This window comes from Phalangium opilio, unplaced genomic scaffold (assembly GCF_054372755.1).
Source record: "Phalangium opilio isolate 3A_F unplaced genomic scaffold, DU_Popi_V2 ptg000043l_1, whole genome shotgun sequence".
NCBI lineage: Eukaryota > Metazoa > Arthropoda > Arachnida > Opiliones > Phalangiidae > Phalangium > Phalangium opilio.
Genome location: NW_028324167.1, coordinates 5,721,106 through 5,743,748, shown reverse-complemented (window position 1 = coordinate 5,743,748; position 22,643 = coordinate 5,721,106). Strand labels below are relative to the sequence as shown.

The 22,643-nt window shown below is 38.8% G+C and overlaps 2 protein-coding genes across 2 annotated transcripts; one reads left to right on the top strand and one right to left on the bottom strand.

Moving 5' to 3' along the window:
* The first annotated feature begins 17,794 nt into the window (after positions 1-17,794).
* On the top strand, positions 17,795-19,465 carry LOC149677919 (uncharacterized). Its single transcript, XM_089837316.1, has 3 exons — positions 17,795-18,182; positions 18,283-18,584; positions 18,641-19,465. Exons 2-3 carry the CDS (start codon positions 18,399-18,401, stop codon positions 18,917-18,919), a joined length of 465 nt encoding a protein of 154 aa, XP_089693442.1. The 5' UTR covers positions 17,795-18,182; positions 18,283-18,398; the 3' UTR covers positions 18,920-19,465.
* Positions 19,433-21,329, bottom strand: LOC149677918 (uncharacterized). Its single transcript, XM_089837314.1, has 5 exons — positions 20,835-21,329; positions 20,518-20,763; positions 20,227-20,451; positions 19,892-20,123; positions 19,433-19,821 (listed from the first exon to the last, which is right to left on the bottom strand). The coding sequence occupies exons 1-5, from the start codon at positions 21,003-21,005 to the stop codon at positions 19,766-19,768; spliced, it is 930 nt and encodes a 309-aa protein (XP_089693440.1). The 5' UTR covers positions 21,006-21,329; the 3' UTR covers positions 19,433-19,765.
* Between the last annotated feature and the right edge of the window lie 1,314 nt (positions 21,330-22,643).

The following is a 22,643-nucleotide window of genomic DNA, read 5'->3' as shown; positions in this document are numbered from 1 at the left end:
ATCTCCTCTTGATATAACTCCGTGATATTTGCCTCGGAGGGCACAATGTACTTTACCATTAGTTTCAAGAGACGCAGGGATATACTCGTGCTATGGGTATGAAACGAGTAAAATGCATAGTGTAGTCAATGATAAGAAATTTCGAGTAGGCCTTATCTAAATTACCACTAAATTACGCCATTTGATTTGGTTCTTTGGTTGGCTGAAACTTTGGGTAATAATATCGCCAGACGGTTATTCTCAATTATTCGTAAACCCTAATAAAAGACTTATGTGCCATCCATGTAGAACGAAATTAGAATCGCGTACTATGAACACTAAAACCAGAAAAAATGCGACGCAACAAGAAAAGTTTAAGACGCATTAACAATCAATGCTAACGTTTATTGCGCGATTGAGAGTATCAAATGAAACCACCTTTTGTTTACTATTTTCAAAGCTTGGCGATTTAGTTTCCGGCTGACCAAGTAAATTAATGGTTTGTCAAAGTATTTGGTTGAACTTATGTGCATTTGATGCTGGTAATTGCGTTGGTCACCGCCATTCATGCTTATATGAAGGCTTATCTGGGTTATTATCATTGATAGTTCGATGAATTCTGCTCCTTTACCAGCCCAAACATTGCACCTTTTCCCTCTTCGTTGCAACAATTCGCAAAGCTTGATCATCTCTGTGTCATTCTGGAAAAGTAAAATATGTTTAAAGTGTTAGTGCCATTATTTTCGTCATCCACAAACTTAAATTTCGAAAATGATATGTTTACTTTTTTATTTGGTTTCGTAGCAATTTATAAAATTGCAATCTAAGTATTGTGTTTGGAAAAGGCCTAGTTAAAATTTTGTTTCGTTTGATGACGTAGTAAGGAGACATTTTCACTCTAAATGTCGCTTACGTGACGGCTGTTGGTGTCGCTGCGCCGCGTTAAGCCTTTTTTATTCCGATTCGTGCGGCATTAGTAGACTCGGGAGTTCCGGGCGCACGCGCTTATCTTTTCCGCGAGATGCCAAGCCGTGAGTGACGTAACAAGGAGAAACACCCACCAATTTTGCTTTTGCCCCCAAATTTCAAGTTTTCGAAGTGTTTTTCCTGAGTTTTCCCTCATATTTAAATATTTATTAAGCATATTTTTGGAATCAGAAGAGTTTAAACTCTCAAAAAAGTAAGGCTTTTTACATTTGAGAAAATTTTTAAATCAGGTCGCTATTCCTTTAAGTATTAAACGCGTATTGAAAGTCACAAAGCGATTAAAATTATTTAAGGAGTTTCCGTCATTTCGAAGCTCGTTAAAGAAAATAACTTGGTAGCAAAAGTTCGCCGTGTTGTCGTTGTAAAGCTACTTTTACCATAACCACGCGACCTCTCGATTACATGCATTTTTCTATGTTAGTCGCAGATTCAAAGAAATAGCTCTATATTCCTTCTGTATATGGTTAACCACATACTGAATAACAAAATTGGACAGACGTCATTCTGTGAGGCATAAACTTGCAAAATAATTTCAAAATTTTTCAAAGGTCAAAATAAAACTTTTCTTGTTATCTATTGTCCGCGAATTATTGTTAAATCAAGTAACGTTTAATTGAATTTTGCATCGAAAGCGTGGTGAAAGCTTGTAACCTTTATAAGCCTTTTTAATTTCATTTGTTTTTATGTGGTGGGGTATTCGACTTCTTATTAGAGGGGTTAGGATACAAGACAAGATTAGTGCCTCCACCGAAATTGTAGTCACATCGAACATTTACGATGAGGTGTTTACCAAACAGATTAAAGGTTGTAATTGAGGCCCAAGTTCTAAGACTAATCGTAGGACTGTGCTTTAAAACATTTGGTTGCATTCAGTCATATTCTCAATAATTCCTTTTGTATCTTGTCACTTGAATAAAATAAAATAAGAATTCCAAACATTTATTTAATAAAAACGGTCTTTCTAGACAATGAAGGGAAAGTGTAAGAGATAAGTGTAGAAAGTTAACTGAGTGAAGTACAGATATTCAATTTTCACTTTTGAAGACATGATTATAAAACTTATATTATTTAAAAAAATTTTGTTTGTCATTGTTGTTTGCAAATCTACGTTGTTTTAAAGCAGTTCAAAAACGCATTTATGTAAGAAGAACGTTGAAGGTAGCAAATTCCGTACCCAACCTCGACTACTTTGTATGTTTTGATGGGAGTGCCTTATAATTTCAAAACTCGCGCTCGCCATCTATCGGCCTTATTCTAATATATTTTAGGCTTTGAATATAGATACTGCATAAGGCAAGCAAATAATAATAACTTATAATTTTACTTCAATAATAATTTTAGTACAAAGAAAGAAAAACCAGATACTTAATGAAAATATTTAAGGAAACATCAATTATATATATATTCTTAACTTAAAAAAATTAATTCCACTAAATCGGGAGTTATGTGGCATTAATGTCCAATTTGCTTTTTTACCACTGGCACAATTTCCAAAAAAATTAACCACGAAAATAGAGAAAAGAATGATATTTTCGACCACTAGAAGTTGCTTTATAAAAAATTTGTAGGTGGAACCAAAATTAAATTTAAATATATTGGAATAATTCACAAATATTAAAAACCAAATTTCGGTCGGGTGCTTAGGGTTTAGCTTATGGGCCTTAGGTTTTCAAGGAAGGAAACTTTAACCTGGCCCCGAAATCCATACCAGTTAATTTATTTACCAGAACTATTTTGGTAAATTGTGTTTGTGATTTAGAGACAAATATTATTCTTAATAGTAAAGTAAAAATTTACCGAATGACAAACGTTGTATTCCTCCAAACTATCTGCACTAGCGCATTTATCGGTTGACCCAGCAAGATCAGCAATTGAGTCGATTGAGTTCTTCTTGACAGACGCATAACTAGCTGTCAGAATAGCGCTGAAAATAGTGATGATAACCACGATTTGCAAGAGCCAGACTCCGGTAATTATTCTTGCAGCTGGTAGCTTTGAGATGGAAGCAAGGTAACAAGTACATTTGAAGATTTTAGTTCATTGACTGACAAAATGAAATAATCAGACTTTGTTTATAGTTAAGTGGTCAAGAAGCACAGTCATTTTGCTATCCCTATTTGCGGAACATAGAAATGAACTAGAAAAGTCTAGAAAATAACAACTGTTTGGACCAAAATTGCGAAGGGAGTGGAAGAAAAGGGTTTCTTCTGAACAGACGATGAATGTTATGTTAAGATCAGGAATTTGAAAGGAACGTATGTGTAATAACTGAACATTTTACTTTGGTACATTTTTAAATTATTTTCATTTCTTAGTTATAAAAAGGGTAAAGAAAGGGCGTCAAGACTGGACAAAGATGTGAACGCTGGGAATATTTTTAAGAAATGAATGAAATCTTTCATCAAGATCATTCCATAACTCCAATAAATTTCTGAACACCATTTCGGAAAATTCAAATGGCAAATTCGTACATTTCATACTTGTGTATTATTTCAAACTTTAATCGTATCTTATAGGCAACTCGCAGATCTCTTCAACTTCTTCAGTAAACACAATTCCAAGTGCATCTTGAGCGACAACTCCAAGTACGTCTGGAGCGACAACTCTATGTACAGAACAAACAACAATATCGAGATCCACAACGCCAATTGCATAACTGACAACAATATCTAGAGCACCAACACCAGAATTATCTACATCAACTCGTAATACAGATATGATGATCCTCCCACTAAGAAAAAGCAGAAAGAAGTTGCAAAGAAAAATGAAGCACCTCAATGGTTTGTGGAATGGTCCAAACGTAATGAAGAATTTGAAGTGAAAGCACAGGAGCAAACTAAAAAATTCCAATCTGAACTGTTAAAAAGACTCGATACGAAAATCAAAACATTGGCCAAACTTGTGGACAGTTGGTCATATGCCTGATCAGCGCACAGACGGCATAGCGGCCAAAATTGGAACTATCATAAGGATGAGCTTAGAGTAGTGGCACTCTATGTTAACTCCCTATAGGGCATAATAAGTCAAACCCTCGGAGATGCTATTACTCCATTTCATGCGGAAAAAACATTTCCGCGATTCGGGGAGACGAGCTAAGAGCGGAAAAACTTATTTTATAAATTTTAAATCTGTAAAATCTTTTAACAAACACTTGGAACTTGTATTTCTACTTACTTTCGAGGAAATACCACCGTTTTCTGAAGGTAAGAGTTTTTTTTATACATTTATTATTAATAAAAACATTTAAGGCGAGCTAAGCCTTGGTCTTGTAAAATATTGGTCTATAAATATTCTTAGTTTCAATTCATATTCTTCTCTTCAGATATATAAACTATCGATCCTACGCCTGTGTAGTCGCCGGCAACTTTTCAAGGTTGTGAAAAAAATATTATAAATCTTGTAACAGTTCCCCCTCGTGAAATACTATGGGGCCGGTCGTTTGAGGGGTTGTTACAAGTCCCTTAGGGTTAATAGTGAGGAGAGTTGGGGTTGTTACAAGTCCCTTAGGGTTAATAGTGAGGAGAGTTATTGTAGGCCTAACATGAAGCCGTCACTATCGTCCCGTAAGGGAATTTCAATCCAGAAAATACACATACCTTTTTTTCTGAACTTTGAAATAATTTTATTACTAGCGACGTAAGTTTTTAACTCTTGACAAATTTAACCGGATACAATTTTTGGAGTGGCGACATTTCATGGAGTACAAAATCGTTTATTTCTCGAAAAATACTTCAGACCGAATACTGACCCGTGCCTGGTCAAGTGGGAAACAAAAACGAACTGAACTAGTAGAAAACAACCGGCGTTTCTTATCGCCTTGGTTTGTTTTTGGACGGGGGTTTGGGATGAGAAAGGAGGAGGAGCTTAGATGGCGGCGGGCTGAACATAGTCCCAAAGTTGGACGAGGATGCTCAGCCCTCCTTCATCGTCTGCAACAGCTTCAGGGGTGAGGCCGCTGCATGCACCCCCTCGGAAAAGATGGAGAAGAAGGAGAAGAAGAGCGTGGAAAGAAAATTGAAGTGAGGAAGAATAGGGGGGGAACAATGGAAAGAAAAAGTAACATGGAACAATGGTATGCACAAAGATCAATCGGCTTGAATAGGAGTTTTCATTCGCTCATGACGACGATCCCGGAGGATAAATTTTCGCGGACAAAGAGAGGCAAAGTGGCGCCCGACCGCGTTGCAGGCCTTGCATTCATAAGCCGTATTTGGACGGTGGAGGACGGGATACCCGTCCGGGTAAACGGGGTAGAGACGGATGGACATGCTGTGAGGCATTCCATCCCACGCAACGGGAAAAAGGTCCCGGTTCTTCGGAAGTTCTTGGAGATACGGGAGGTCCTCGAGGAATAGCTGGTCGTAGTCCGATATTTGGTAAAGCTTGTCTTGGGGGAAGGGGAGGGGACCATAATCCATGAAATACCGAAAGTCTTGCGAACCTGGTGGGAAAGGGTTCGGCTCATGTTCGTTGACGGCGTCAATGGGGTCTGGAAGTTGGCGTGGTTCGTCATGGGTTTGGTGGTTTCGCTGTGCTGCGGCGATTGGAGGGTCCTGCGGTGGGATGGTTTCGGGGAGAACGGGCGTCTGTTCAGCGGCTGGAGGAGCTTGTAGTGGGGCGACTCCTGGAAAGTCAGGCAATTGTTCGGCGGCTGGCGGAGCTTGTGGCTGGGCGACATCTAAAGGAGTGTGCGTCGGAGTAGCCACTGGAGGAGCTTGCGGCCAAGGGGCCACATAACGGCGTGCGACTTCCCACATCACTTCGTCCAGGGATCTCTGGGGAGCAACTTCGGCAATGGCCGCTTGAGGTCGTTCCGTCTCTTCCGGGGGTAGTATCTGGTTTCGCGGGCGGTTCTCGTGCGGACCTCCTGCCACTGGGCGAGCTTTTGTGCCGGGGGTGTAGTCCTCCAGATTGGGCTGGTCCTCGTTCAGGATTAAAGGGATAGAATCGGATTTATCTGAGTTGGTTACACTAACATTGGTTTTCTATAAATTAACCACCCCTAAAAACATGGGGGTCAGTAGAAATCGCAAGAAAAATAATAAACGTGAACAAAAATTAAAATTTTGAACGCCACATTTAAAATCGGCCACCATTTTCAACCCATTACCTACGTAGGTAAAGTTCGGCCTCTGATTGGTTGCTAGTAGTTGGAATGAAAACTGTCGTTTAAGGAGTAAAAAGTAGTAGGAACGAGAATCTAGGTCAGCTTGCCTGGTGAATCGTCGTCTGCTTATATGCTTAAGAATGTCAGACGAGAAAGTATTTTTGATCATTCCGGTCCTGAATCTGAGGATGAAAGTTCGAACTCTGATTCTTTGGATTCAGAAAATTCGAAACAATTTATAATAAACGGATCTGAGGGTAGTTCTTCTGAAGTAGAAGAATTTGGTGTGCAGCCATACCAATTCCCGTCAATCTGTATCATACTGCGCTCACAGAATGAATCCCCCTACCAGTAGGAAAAACACTACGGAGCTTAGAGACTTATGACGTCGAAATTGGTAGAGACGAACTAGTAACGTTTTTCGGTGGTTCGGCTCTGTGTCACCAGGTGCCCTCATGATCGCAAAACAAGAGCATTTTGGATCTTTTAATCGTAATTTAAAAATCATTAATTAAACTAAAATATAAAAACATATATATTTTCAGAATCCTTATTTGTCTATCTATCGAAATAAATTAACCTTATAGGGATTTATTGCAATGAAATTAATAGAAAGTATCCCTTTAAGATATAGATGTCCTGTGCCCTATTCCATGCTGGACGAGCTGGTTCCTCCAAGCTTTCTGCTTCCCGGACAAGGGGTCCAAAATGGTGAGCCGCGGGACAGAAAACTAGGGGAAAATCCCAAGGGGATGGAGTAAAGAGGAAATCCTTCGGCGTTACTGTGGTCATCCTTCCTCGTCTTTGGCGAGGGGCCAATCTCCAATAGAGAGGAGGAGTAGCCATCTAAAAAAGAGAATATAAGAATTCCATAGGGATGAAGGAAGTTTTCCCATTGGGATCGAGCGTGACGGATCGCAATGGTATTAACACGTTGGTTCCGGTTTAAACGGCTGTTGGCACCAAACGTCTTGGGTGGGCTAGTCTAACTCTTTCCCAAGGTGGTTTGGCAATGAGTAATCTCTTGAAACAGAAGTCTATGGGGTCTTAGTCCCTGATGTCGTTATTTCGTAGGTACTGCGAAACTTCATTTGTTGAACGTAGCTTGCGACTCTTTCTTCCCGGTGGATAATAGTATACATCCATGTCTACCTTGCCTGGTTGTACCGTGTGTCTATAACACAGCTCTCGAACCCAACCTTTCTTGAATGGTTTATCATAGTTCGTGGGAAATTGATCTGCAATCGACGGCTCTAAGGGAGAGTGATTATCTTCTCTAGTACTTTCAGACTCAGACAATTCATTCATTGGAACTAAAGGAGTACGGTTCGCAGCTGCTGGCGACGTCGAACGTGTTCCATTTGTCGGAAGAGGGGGTTCTCCTTCGGGATTAGTTGATAGGGTATAGACTTTCGGCGTCTTTTTCAAGGGCTTGGTTGACGAGCTTGTCGTCGTGGTGGCTCTCATTCGCTTTTTTCGTCGTTGTCTATCTTCCTTCCTGTCTATCTCTTCCGAAGATGAACTGAGTTGTTCTCGAAGCTGATCTGGTGGACGATCTTTTCTTCGGGGTTTACCTTGCGGACGAGGAATGGATGGTTCTTTCATCGATGTATTTCTGCTACTTGATACCTTCCGTAGCGGTTTCATTCGTCTTCCAATAATAGAAGATGAAGTGGTAGGGTTATGTCTTTTGCGGAGATCGTGGATCTCTGGCGCATCACTTGATAAGTGTCCTACAGATGTACGGCTCGTTCTAGGAGCAGCGGAAGAAGTGGTCGGATGACCTCCTTTTTCCTGTTCCGGCTCGGATCTTCTCTCGTCATCCGTTGAAGCGCTCAATTTCCGAAGAGCTTTTTTCTTGGGTTGAATTCCTTCGGTTGTTGTCGTAGTCGGGTGATCTCTTTTTTCTCTTTCAGGTTTTGAAGATTCCTTTGGGATTTGTGGTTCAGGAGTCAGTGGCTTGGTCACCGGATGTGTTGCTTCTGGACTGACAAGATTTTCTTGACACTTTTCCGGTTGGATTTATTCCGCTGGTCGGACTTCTGCGTTAGTCGTTTCGGGTTCTTTTGATCTCGTTTTCGGTATCTTGTCCACAAATCGGAATGGTCCGATCATTTCCACAACTTCCTCGAAGGATTCTGAGGAAGGTTGAGGTCTTTCCTGTTGTACTTCTTAAGGAGGTGTTCTATCAGGAGGTGGCGTGTTTGTTACTCTTTCTGGAGGAATAGGTTCCTTCGGGATGGTGTTTTCCTTTTCCTGCACAGTTTCTTCGGCGTGGACTTCTACTGGTTCTGCTGGTTCTTTTTCTTCGGGAGAAGGCGCCTCTTCGTTTTCCTCTAACGGAACTTCAGGGGTATGGTACAACTTGAGTTGTGACATGTTAATTGGGCCGGTCTTCTGTCCCGAGATCATATCTTCTAGGACGTAAACTAGCGGACTTCTTTTCTCTATGATCTTGTAGGGGCCCGTCCACTTTGGACATAGCTTGGCCATTCGACCCAAGTTAGCGTTGGATAGGGGATGAGTCAGTTTCCAAACGATCGTCCCAATGTCGAACTCTAGGTCTTCTCTTGTAAGATCATAGTATTTTTTCTGTTTGGCCTGAGCCAGTTTCGAGAAGGTCTTGGTTAATTTCCACGGTTCTTCAAGATCTTCAAGGTCTCCGAACAATCTTCAAATTCCTCGATGGGCATCGCTATGTCGATGTCCCACGGGAGTCTCGGTTCTCGTCCCATGTTTAGGTAAAAGGGAGATCTTTTAGTCGTTTCGTGGGGAGCTGAGTTTATCGCGAACGCAAAAGCGTTCAGGGTTTCATCCCACGTTCTGTGATTATTTTCGACGTATATGGAAATGGTTTCTCCAAGGACTCGGTTTACTCGCTCAGTGATGTTCGACTGAGGGTGATACGGTAAAGTGTGAATTGGTCCAATGTTGAATAATTTGCACGTGTTGTGCCATAGGGAGGACACGAACTGAGTTCCTCTGTCGCTTAGTAATTGCAGGGCCTGTTGTATAGGTTGCTCTCTCACATCCATAGTTTGCTGCGCGATAGGATTTTGATTGTCTTGGGATGAGAGAGGTTGGTCTAGCTCAAAAGTTTGTTCTTTTTGTCGGCATACATCGTGCAAGTCTGAAATCGTCTGCGCTGGGAGAACCATAAGTTACCCCTTATAATCTATCCTCAAGCTTCGTTTAATAATGAGGAGCAGTTCATCTTCCGGTATTGGGGATGTAAATTCTGATTTACCCTAACGAAATATCCGAAAAACTCGTCGATGGATTCAATTTGTTTTTGTCTTCTATTATGTAAATCTATTCGGGCCTTAGCTTCCTCATCCTTAATCCTATAATGGCGTTTTAGTCATCCCTTAAATTCGGCCCAATCTACTCCTTGGGGGAGGGAACGATACCAATATAGGGCATTGCCTCTTAACAGGAGGGGCATGAAAAGCATTTTGTCATCCTCACTGATTTTATGGAAGCTCGCATATTTTTCGAATTGTCTGAGAAATTCGGGAACACTTCTACCATAAAACGCTTATCTCTCAGGGGGTTCTAAATCTTTCGCACTGCCCTGGTTAGACACCGCCAGGTTCGAAAAGGATTGCAAGACTGACGCTAGGAATGCTGCCTGCTGGGTACCTCCAGTATTTGGACTACTCTGTGCTTGAGGATTTTGTGTCCCGTGTGGCTGACTAGCACCTTGTGAACTTTGAGGTTGAGGAATTCCCTGTGGAATCTGTCCTGTAGGGCGCAGAGTTTGTCCCGGGTTTACTGGACTGGTTCTATTTTGCCTACTAGGGGCATTTGTGTATGCGACCGAACTACGACGTGGAGTTGCCCCACAGGGAGAGGTAGTAGTTACTGTTACTGTCGGAATATTTGCAGTTGACGTGGCTTTAGATAAACTTGCCTTGAGGAAACCCAACTATTCAGAGAATGCTTTGCCCTTGCATATGAATTTAATTCAATCCCTACCTTTTGTTTGGGAGGACTGGGTCTAGGTATCCCGCTTAACTTGACTAAATCACGGGTACTTCCCTTATGTCGAGTTCTAACTAGGCCACTCCCCTGGGGGTTGAAACTTTGGCTCATGCTATCAAATAGGGCTAAATTATTCTCATGTCTAATTCTTTCTTCCTCTCTTAAGTTGCTCCTCGTAGAAGTATGGGAGGAATTTTCTGTCCTTGCATCCCTTGTATTCTAGAGGGCCGGTAGGCCCTTCTAGATAAGAACCCACACCCTCCCGTAATGTTAAAGAAATAATTCACAGATTTTAGGCTTAGCGTCCCATAGAAAAAGCATGGGATTTTTGGTGGTCCACTCCATCGAATAACTCAGAAACTACTGCGAAGTTAAGGTTCGGAACCTTTTGAATTATCAAGGAACTATTGAATGTTGAACTTCTGAAGTTTGATTAAGAACAATTAATTCTAAGTATTTTATTTTAATTAATTTATAAATCATGGTAAAACCGTTACATATATTACACTGTTTTCATAGCATTTTGTTCAGCCTCCATCGGGTTTGTGGCGCATAGGATAACGCGTCTGCCTATGGAGCAGAAGATTGCAGGTTCGAGTCCTGGCAAGCGCGGTGTTTATTTTTTCATATCTTTTATTCAACATAAATGAAATAATCTTATAAATACAATGTTTGGATAATTTTTTGGTTACGAAGTAAGGGATTGTTTCGTAAGGGATTGTGGCGTAATGGATAACGCGTTTGCATTCGAGGCAAAACATTGCAGGTTCGAGTCTTGGAAAGATCGTTATATATTTTTGATGAAGAATCTTAGTATATGTAAGGGAAAATTCTTAAATAACAAACTTTCAATGAAATGTGCGCGTGCTGGCGCGTGGGTTAGAAATAACTTTTTTTTAAATCTATACAAAAAGGTCAACTAAACTTAATTGAGTCACCAACCGCCTTTTTATCTGAAATAAGTTACCACCCGCCTATCTATGGTGAATTAATTTACAACCCGCCTACCAATTGTGAATTAATTTACCACTCCCCTGCCAAATGATTTAAAATTTTAATCTTTTCCATAAAACAGTGAGATGCACTTGAAGTGAGCCAATATGCTCACGAACATCTTACTGGAACATCGAATTAATGAAGTTTGACAAGCATATTATTAATTTTATAATAGATTAATACAAATCAAGGCTGAATGAACAGATATTATATAAAAAGGACTTGGTTTGCCCAAGCCTTAAAAACAAAACGATAAGAGTTTTTCCAGTTCTCTGAAGCGCGGATATTATTTTTTTTCTATTGAATTTTAAAGACAATCCGTATTTTACTACTCTTTAGAATTTAATTCAATCACCTGATTTTACTGCTAATGGTTTAGTTTCCTATAAATTAATTGAAATAAAAAATTACTTATCTCAGATTTTTCAACAACAATTCCATTTTCCTGAAACATTTAATCATGCATTTATTATTTTGAGGGACATCGAGTAAATTTTATCAAATTGACTTTCTTTTTTAATTTCCGAGAATTTTCCTTTCGAAAGGTTTTAAACACATCAAGTTTTCATAATGTTGTCAACTAAATAGCAACTCAACCAACACTTCTAAAATCTTCCCCACAAGTACGGATATACACAGTTCAATAATTGTGACTGTGCTTAAAGAACAAACGAACACCTTTATCAAATATAAGAAAGGTGATAACAGCCCCCTTTTGTATTCGAAAAGACCGCATATAATACATTATTAATGATAGTATTATTTGAAAATTAAAGTAACGTTCTCCATTAAACGAAAAAAATTTCATGATAAAATGTTTCAGGAAAATGGAATTGTTGTTGAAAAATCTGAGATAAGTAAGTTTTTATTTCAATTAATTTATAGGAAAGTAAACCATTAGCAGTAAAATCAGGTGATTGAATTAAATTCTAAAGAGTAGTAAAATACGGATTGTCTTTAAAATTCAATAGAAAAAAAATGATATCCGCGCTTCAGAGAACTGGAAAAACTCTTATCGTTTTGTTTTTAAGGCTTGGGCAAACCAAGTCCTTTTTATATAATTTAAATAAGGGGTTAAATCAAGATTTTCGTCCCATGGGGAATCGTCATTTGGGTTTTGGGCATACGCCATATTTGAATCAATCAATCGAGGGGGGCGTATGATATCCGCGATCACTCGGTTAGGCTTACCTAACGGCAAGGTGGACCCTGAAGATTCCGAAATATTTTCAGAAGCTGAGGAAGACTCTGTATCGTGTCTTTCACGGTATAATTTCGAAATTGGGCACGATTCGGGATTGCTCATTTAATTAATAAAATAATTTAATTCAAAATTATCTATCCCGGAAAATAATATTCTCTAACACGCGTTTAATTCCAAAATATATGATTCAACCCGCTTGAAATAAAAATTGGAAAATTCTGCCTCGAATGTTCGAGAAGGAAGGGACCCAATATGGCGGCGATCTGTCTAAACTTGAACTAACCTCTAACTAAGTACGCGAATCGGGCCCGATCACCCCGTCGAAGAAGGACCGAGGCTCTGTAAGACGGGCACGGCACCATTTGTAACATTTCCTACTCGTAAAAGTAACATGTGGCCGGTCGTTTGGGGGGTTTGTGTTACAAGTCCCTTAGATCCGATAGTGAGGGGAAGCTTTATTGTAAGCCTAACTTGAAGCCGTCACTAAGGAAATCCGAAGCAAAGAAAATACAACATACCTTGTCTTGAACTTTGAATAAATCTATTTATTACTAGGTAGTTAATTTAGTTATTTTCTCAAAATTATACAGATCCATCTTTGGAAAGCGCGACAGTTCGCGAAATACATTAAGGCTTTCGTTGCAACGCGTACAGCTGACCCGTGCCTGGTCAGAATGGAAAACAAAAACGAACTAACTTTTCATCAAACAACCGGCGTTTCTTATCGCCTCGGTTGTCTCGGGATAGGGGGTTAGAATAGGAAAAGGAGGAGGAGCTTAGATGTCGGCGGGCTGAACATATTCCCAAAGCCGAAAAGAATGCTCGGCCCTCCGTCATCGTCTGCAACGACGTCAGGAATGAGGCCGTTGCACCGTGATCTGTATCTCCAAACTATGAAGGGAGGAAATTGTTTTTTATGGACGTATCTCATAAAGTGAAAGGACATTTAATTTCCAGTACGCCCTTGCCACAGCAATCACAATGACGCACACCATCTGGTGAAGCTCCTAGATGAGGGTATTTTTCGAAACGCCAAATTCCCGATTTTGTGACACGGAGATTTTTATGCTTTTCATTTTGGGCATCACTGTAAACTTTTCGGGACTTATCTTCATTCTGAATATCAGAATATCCCATTTCGTAGCCTCAGTTGAAAAGCAACGACTGGCAGGGTAGCATATGGTTTTTATTAAAGATAATGATGGCATTGCTGGATTTGTGTGGCAAGCGGTTTTCAAATTTGAGGCTGTTATCCGTCATGACCGAACCCTTTGCCATAAGGAACTCTTGGCTGGCTCTCTAGTTTCTTTTTCTACCATAACAATTTGCTCCTTGCTGACATCCAAAAAAATTTTTCACATTCATTTAACAGGTCACTGAAAGGCAGTCCAGCCTTTTCTTCACAAAATAAGCTAGGCAGATGTACTGGGTACATTTTATCCAGGCATTTCGGTATAAAATTGTTATGGTAATGTGGGTGTAAACGAAATATCGCAGCTCTACTATCCTTTTCAAATAAGCGCTTATTTCTTGACTTGAACTGTTCATAACTCATTCTCTCAATTTCTGATATTTTCTTGATGTTTGTTTTAGAACTTTAACTGATCATTGAGGGATTCATCCAAAAATTTCTGTTTCGCTTTTGCTGATGTTAGTTTTAAATCAACTACGGGGCCACACTTCACCTCTTTGACAGTGGGTCCTTTCCGGTAGGCCTTTTTTCCAGTTACAGTGTTTGTTTCTCTGTAGCGGACTGCGTATTCCACATATAAAATAATAATGCGGCAACATGTGTGCAGCATTCATCCAAACCCGCCATGCGGGTAAAATGAGCAGATAAAATCGATCCGTTTACGCCAGCAATGAACCAAGTTTTAAGTGGGGTGTCTCGATATCGTTGAGAATGCAAAACCTACATTTTCAGATTAATTACTACTTTATTAATCACTGAAAATTGAAAATCAAGGACTTACCTGGCTTTTCACAATCACATTGCTGCAAATATCGATGACCATTACGCAAACTTTATTTACAAATCCACAAACAAACTGGTCGTAGGACAAAAGACTGGTCGTGCGTATATGCAGAAATGCCACTAATTAAATAATTGTAAATATCTGGGTAGTGAACTGATGGCAAATTATCTACTCCTTCACCGTGACTTAGGCCTTGGTTCGATTTTTGGTCAATAAGCACAATACATTCGCTTTTCTTTAATTTGTAAGGATATACTCCGTTAACATGACTTTTTTTTTCCAAATACCTTTTCTTAACCTCAGGTGATAAAGAATCTAGATAATTTTTAATAGAAACCTTGTTAATATCCTTTTCCATAGCCATTTTCCACGTTATAAGCGATCAAACGTATACCAGCATGGCCCGCCAAGGTTGTGTTTGAAATATATCCCTATAGGTGTCGTTTTTCAGTGCCAACCCCCTATTCACCCCCACGGTGCCAAGTCCCTATTGGTAATGTAGTACCATCAATCAGGATATTTGTCAAATTGAATTCTTCTAAATAGTCTAATAACTATTAGCACTCTTCAACTAGAACTACGCTGGTACGGATCTTCATTTTCCCCCCAATATGTCTAAAAGAGTCGTGGTAGAATTGGACTATCTTTTGGGAAAAACTAAAGAAAATAAGAGTCCAACATTTATACCGAAAGAATTATCCATCGCTACCGTTGAATCAACACCCTCCGTCATTTCTTGGACATTCAAATCGCCGTACGACGAATACCACGTCGAGCCCGATAACCGAAGAACTAATTTTTATAGTACAAAATACATCCATCGCATTTCTTTCCGAGATGGTGACGTACCTTCTTATAGACTATCGGCATGCTTTAATTACGCAACGCGAGACGTTGCAAAGGAAAAGAAAAATGCGCGTTTTTAGAAGAAACTTTTAATATTAAAGACGTTATTGATTTAAACGAAATTGGTTGCCCTAAGGCAACGGAAATTGAGGATGAACTCCCCCTTCAATGTTTATATCCCCATCGCGTAAAACCGTGCGCTTTTGAGAGAAGCGTGATTTACGCTTTATATTTGTATAAAAATAAAGACAATATTAACTTTTAATTTTTTTAATTGTACATTTTGTTTTCTTAATTATTTTGTATTTTTATTTTTGCGTAATTAAATATTTTCAATTTTTAAATGTATATATCGTTCTTATTTATTTTGACGTCATACACATTCATTTTACTTCCTATAAATATCTCTACATCGTTGACAAATTTCTCATTTACGATTTAGAAACCCCAATATGAACTACGAAATTCAAAGATATCATAGTTTTTGTCATTTTCCTTTCCTCGAAATTGATAAAGGAACTTTAGCTCGAGCGGGCTTTTATTATTTACATTATGGTGATCATGTACGATGTAGCCCCCTCGCCCCCACCTTGGATACCACTAGGCGTGATAGGGCCAAGGCCCAGGACCCCGCCGCCACCGAGACCACTCTGCGTGGTAGGGCCAAGGCCCAGGACCCCGTCACCGCCACCGAGAACTCCACCATGCACCCCTTCCCCAGAGCCTCAACCAGAATATCAACCTCTCCCGGCCATATACAACCCGTGGCAAGCTACGCCACCAATAATTTAAAATTGTCACTGATCGGTGAGCCGTGAGTCTCTCGACGAACTAGGAGAACAAGTAGGTAGTTGAAAGTCGTAACACCAGGTTTAATTGCGGGCGAGATTTACGATCATGATGTTACTTTTGCGCTTAACTACTCCAATCAAGGACATCGATAGGAGTCAATTGGGCATCGGGTTGCTGCAATGTTACTATAATGAAGTCTTTATACCTGACGATTAACAAGGGTTACTTTTAATACATACATAGTTATGGTTATTGAGTTATGTTAATATCAGGTGGGTTACTTTTAATTCATACTTATGGTTATAGGGTTGCGTTAACATCAGATGGACTTATGGTTATTGGGTTATGTTATTATTAGGTGGGCTTCTTCTAATTACGCTGATTGGGTAACTTCTATTTATTTTTATTGGCTAAAGTTAAAATCAGGTTTGCTAAAAAAGAGTGAACACAAAGGGGTCAGAGGAAATTCCGGCCAGATACCGAAATCCGAATGACTTTTGAGTAGAGGGTCTGCCAGCTTTACTCGCGCCCCATGTTAAAAATGTTCTAGCGAAAGCGCTCCTACTTCCAACACAAATTTCACGGTAGTGCTAGACTCGGTTTCAAAGCATTTATATCAACTTTTAACGTTGATTATTCGCCAAATAACGGGCGTAAAATTGCGAAATACGCCTCAAGATTGAAATTAAAACATACGTGACTAATCTTGTAAAATTCAGCCAAGTAAATACTAAGCAAATATCTTTGAAATGCTCAGAAAACGAGTCCACTTGAAATTTTATCATCGTAGAAAAAGCAGTACGAGGAAATCAGGGTTGGAACTAGGGGAATGGGGCTCTTTCGCTACAGCTTTTTAAGACGGGGCTCGAGTAAAGCTGGCGGGCCTTCTAGCCATCGGTATTCCAATATGACGACGGTAAACTGGACAAAAGGATACAAGCTATGTTTGGAATGTTTAAACTTTCTTGTCATTTTTGAATTTATGTTCCACCCTTTAGTACATCTTCAAATTTTGGGGTTTTCATAGCATAAGCGTATCATGGAAATCATTCTGAATTCGAAGAGAAAGTATCGCGTTTGAAGTTAGTCAATTCTGTATTACTTTGAAGTATTTCGTTATTAATTAAAATTTCAAAATGGAAATTGTTTGAAAATCTTGGTTTTCTAAGTTTATGTGGAGCGGAACTGATCCAAGAAATAGTATCTGACAGTACTTTGAAGTTAATCCTTATTAGACGCGTGATACAACTTATAGACTTAGGCGATACATCTTATAGACTTACGAGTTCCGTCTTATAGGTAGCGATTGGGCCTATCACACTATAGCAGGAATTTATACCTTTACTACTGGTTAAACAAGCCTATTGCTACTCGGTTGTTTGGGATAAAAGTGGGCGGAGCCAAAAATGGGTCACTCGCAACGTCACACGCGTCACGGAAAACGAACCTTCTGTAGGGTTTTTTTTTTACTACTGCAGACCTAATTCTGTAGTATGAAGGAAGGTTATAGGAAAAGCGGCTGCCGCGCAATTTGTTATGTCTAGCTCTATTAAAGATAGAAAGAAACTTTTCAAACAAATAGCTACGAAATTAAAATTAGTAAAAATTGAAAATGTTCTCTTAGCGATAGATAAATTTTTGGATAGCAGTCTTTACAATTTGAACAGTAACCAAAAGAATGCTTTATCCTCAATGAAGACAAGGCTTAGTGACTTTAGTTGTCTATGTAAATCCCTTTGGTCGAAATGTGTGGAAAATTATTCTCAAAACAACAAGAAAGCAAGATTTATTAAAGATTGGTATGCCAGTAATGCCTCTATATTGGAAACCTCTGTTGAATTTGTTCAACAGTTCTTTGCAAAGTGTAAGTATATTGTCGTAATGGTTTCGAATAAAAATTATATTAATTTATTAATCTACAGCTAGAGCAACAGTCTGTGCAAATGAGGGTGATTTACGTGAAACAGTAGAATGTTTCTTGGCTATGGAATCTAAAGGTAATAATTTTAGAATATGCAAGAGAGATTAAGCCAGTTTTTAAAAGGCATACATAGACTTTGGTACTGATCACTGCAATTTTATTCAGACAACAAATTACATAACCAAAATCTCAAGGAAAGCTTTATTTTGCTCTGGTCAGAACAGAATGTTTTGACGATACCACAAAAAGATGTTATCGACGACGTGGTTCATTTGGTAGCCAGAGGAATTTTAGTGTATTTAATTGATCTTTCATCAGCATTTAAGGAGGAATTGTGCAATAAAGCCGATAATGTGTCACCTTTTACATTTGATGCATCAGAAGTTCCAGGTATTTGAAACTTTTGTTCAGCAGGCTAGCTTCGGAAACATTTTCACACGGTCAAAATGAAACATTTTTAATAATACAAGTATTTTTCTGTTATTTCAAGAATTTAAAAATTTGGACAGCCGACTTATCTCCCTTGGCGGTGGTGGACTTTGTTTGTTACAAAGGAAATTCTAAAAGAATTTAAGTCGAAAAACAAAAGAAGAGAAGGCACTAGTCATGCTGAAATTCATCAAAAAAGTCTACTTGAAACCGGAAGAAAAGGCAGAAAATTTGCCTGATGATCTCAAATCTCGGGACGAGGGATTTTTATACTTTTTGAAACCACAATTCCGAACGTTCCTATTTTATTTTGATTGTCTTATAAAACATTATCTCAATTTTCTCAAACATAAAGACTTTACGGTTAGTGTTCATTCCTTAATGACTAGCATCCACTGACAAATGGTTTCCAATTTCAGGCAATTTACACCAAAGTTATTGAACATATTGAACTACAAGAACTTGTTTTCAAAGAGCTTAAAATACTCATTCCAAACGAGCCATTAGTTGAGGAGTTTGGGAAAAATCTCATAAAGAAGATGATGAATGCACGTTTCGGAGATCTGATCTATTCCCAGTTTAAGGACAACGATGAAAAGAAGTTAGGGAAAGGAGGCGCCATGCTTAGAGACGAATTATTCCAACTTCAAACCTCAAAAGCTGAATCTAATCAAAAACCAAAAAAAAGTTCTTCCTAAACAAAAACCACCAGCAAAAAAGTTAAAGAGAGCAACAAAGGATAAGGAACTCCCCAGTAAGAAGCAAGATTGTACGAGCCTTAACCCTACCAAATCCTCCAAATTTGTTGAGCCTCAACAAAGTAAACAAAAAGCCAAGACTACCTCGTGTAAGGGTCAAAAATCCAAAGTCAGAGATTCTGATCCACTAGAAACAAGTGAAAAAAAATTCAAGAATGCTTCATGTCATAACAAGTTAAAATGTGATGGTCTAGTCTCAAAATGTGATGGTCTAGTCTCAAAATGTGATGGTCTAGTCTCAAAATGTGATGATGGTCTAGTCTCAACGCTGTCAATAAGTCAAAATATTCGTAAATTTAACGCTGTGATATTGCCAAATATTAGTCCAGAAAATTCGTGTGAGGGGCAACAAACCCCTATTAAAGGAAATGTGATACGTTTTATTCCCAAAATAATAATTCCCTCTCGTAAAAGAGGAATGCGCAGCGCCCAAAGAAATTAAACTTGTGATAATTCAGGAATAAAATATTTTTTATTAAAACGTTATTTTGTCTGTGATTTTCTTTTCAAACCCATTTCTGCTATTGCAAGTGGTGCACCCCTGTAATTGTCCTTCGTTTTTTGACCATGGACATCTTTCTTCATGATGAGATTTCTTTGCGCGTGAGCATAGTTCGTTCCAGATAGTTTACTTGCTGTTGAGTAGCGCATTTGTCCAAAAACGCTCTCAACAGCACTGCCTTTTATGCGCACGGGCAGTATGAAATTTTGTGGGTAGTCTGATAGGAAATCTTTGGCGAAGTTAATGAATCCAAACACCGCTATTCTTAACAAATCCCATGTTTGCTAAGATAAAAATTTCTTTTGAGATGGAGAGTCGGCTTTAAATTCATCATCTGCATCTATTACATGAAATGTTATTAAATTAGATTTCCATTTTCAACTCAAGTTTTGGTTTAAAAAGAACCTGACCTAATATTTCATCGAGCCAATTAACGAAAAATTGGTATCCACTCATCATTGAATCTAGGACTGACAGATCTGATGATTCAACCCCTTTGTGGTTGCATAACAGACCATCCTCAAAGATCATTTTTGTATGTCGAAGGTACTCCCTTGTCATTAGGACTTCATCAGCGTTAGGAGTTATAGACTCGTTTTCAGGTCTGGCGATGCTCACAAGAGCCGCAAGCATCTCTTCTTGCTATTAAGGAAATTGCATCGGTAGTAGTTCATGATTCTATTTGCATAAGTCACTTGATGGCTTGGCCGCGCCTCACCTTACTAAAATAATAATTGAATAATACCTGCATAATCTTTGCTGGTTTGACATTTAATCGAGTCCATGAGTCCCTCACAATAAATGATTTCATTAAGCCCTTTACTCTCCTAGCATCTCCCCTTTTCGATCTAGCAACTTCTTCATGATTAACCTGCTTGATTGCGTTCCATCCAAACATAACGCTTTGATGTTCAAAGAGCTTTGTTCCATCGGGTTTAGATGAATAAAGTGCAGCTATCATGCTTTTTAGCTAAAAGACAACTAGTCAGTATCTAACTATTGGTATCTACGCTGATTCATGAAAGAGTGATGTTACCTGATGGGATGGGCAAATAATAAAATGGATTTTAAGGAAAGGCTTGAATGGATGTTGGAAACATGGCGAGATATCATGATTATGCTTTCCAAATTCATTGACTGTGTAACTAAAACAGCCTTTCACACCCATTAATTCCTTTATGAGGCTTAAATTCGTTGAAGCTCCGTCGCAAACAATGGCTCGTACTTGGATTTCGTTCAACTCAAAAAGTTGAATAACATCAAAAAGACAACCTATCAAAGCCTGAAAGTAAACGAAAAACAGCTAAAATGAGAATTTATAGAACCAGCATGAAATGTCCAATTTCATATTACGTCTTTTTTAATTGGACCAGTAGATGTGATATAGGGACCCATAACATCAAACTGAAATGATGCATCCCGCCAGTAAAACTGTAAAATGTAGTCTGTAGCTTTCTGATTATCTTCGTTATCTTTGAGGTTTTCATAAATGTCAGTTAGCATTCCGTAGTCTTCCGCTTGCATCGATAAACCCTGAAGCTCGTTATATTGCTCGAATTCCACATAATTTTAGAAATGACTCTCACTTCATCAAAAACCAAAACGCCAGCACCTCGAGGTTCACTTAGACCTTTTCTTTTTTGTTCTTCTTTCAAGTTTCTATAAAGTGCAGCTTGATCTTCAATATAATTGTTATTCATGCCTGGTTTTTGAAGTCTGGCACTGGTAAAAGTTTTCAAAGAACTTTCACTGGGTAATTTAAGAATATTGAAAGACCGAAGAGCAGAAAAGGCAGCAGGGCTACGAACATAGACAGCCAGAGCTAATCGATAGGAGATCATTGACCATGTATTTTCTATAGATCCTGTGTCTATGGTTAAAAAAAAGTAATTTAACATAGAGAACATGTTTAAAAAATTTAATAACTAGTTAAATTACTGTTTTTAATTTGATCACTGGAAAAATCCCTCGTTTGCTCATCAGCATTCCATACTTTTTTCAATGCTCGACTTATTTGTAAGTCGCCACTTTCTTTAACAATGTTATCCAGATTCTGTGTTAAATCAGGATTATTCACAATTGTTTTGACTAATTGTGTCATTTCTAAGTTTTGTTCATCAGCCAAAACTATTTTTTGTTTAGCCAGTTTACCTTCTAATGATGTAACTTTCTTTTGGAAGTTATTTGATCTCTTTATTATGTTGGATATTCTTTTTCTGGAACTTCTAGGAGTCAAATAAGAAATGCCTCTTCTGGAACGTTCGTCAGTTTTTAATCTTTTAACTGGTTTTGGTGTACACACATTATCGTCAACCTTTGTTTCACAGTATGTTTCCCCATCCACAGACTGTGAGGATTTACGTTTCTTCTGGTTACGGAAACAGTGTTTTGAAAGCCAAAAGGCACAGTTTTGGCAAAATAGTTTATTTTTTGATTGTCCAGGTTGAATTAATTTTGTACATTTTGGAGACTCGAGCCGATAGAAAGGAAGTTTAAACGTGACCAAAGAAAGTGGCTGGCTACATCCTGATACATTTAACGATACTTCTTGTTCAGTAAACCCCTCACACAGACGATATCGTCCAAATGAAGATACTTTTTTTAATAATGTCATAAGCGTTGGGCATACTTCAATTGGCCTTTGTTCATCATCACTGGCAGTTTGAGAGAACTTAATAACTGGTCCTATTTTTTCAGTTTCCATTCCAAAAACTTGAAGGCTTGCATTTAGAGTTGTGGCTGAAATAACTATTCTTACAGGATCCTTGTAAGAGTTCATTTCACTCCATTCCGAAAATTCATCTGTGTTATTGTTACCGTAGCTAAGCCTTGGTTTAGGGTTACGGGGTAAATACACCCATTTTCTTCGGCTAATTATCAACGAGTGCCTTCCCGAAATTAAATCACTACATACATGAATTTCCAGGTCATCAATCTGATCAACTGTAAGCTTTGCTGCTGTTTCTAAAACCGAAAACGCGCTGTCACAATTTCGCGAGGGTTCCGAGTGGGCATCCATTTTGAGACGGACGTAGGAGGATTGGCAATAATTTAGGAGCTCCTGTAGGAGTTTTTCTGACCAATCTGAGGCCGAGAAAATACGTAATGCTGGGCCGTCGGTTTCAATGAGCTTTAACACAGACCTACTTTTCTCCTGCACTT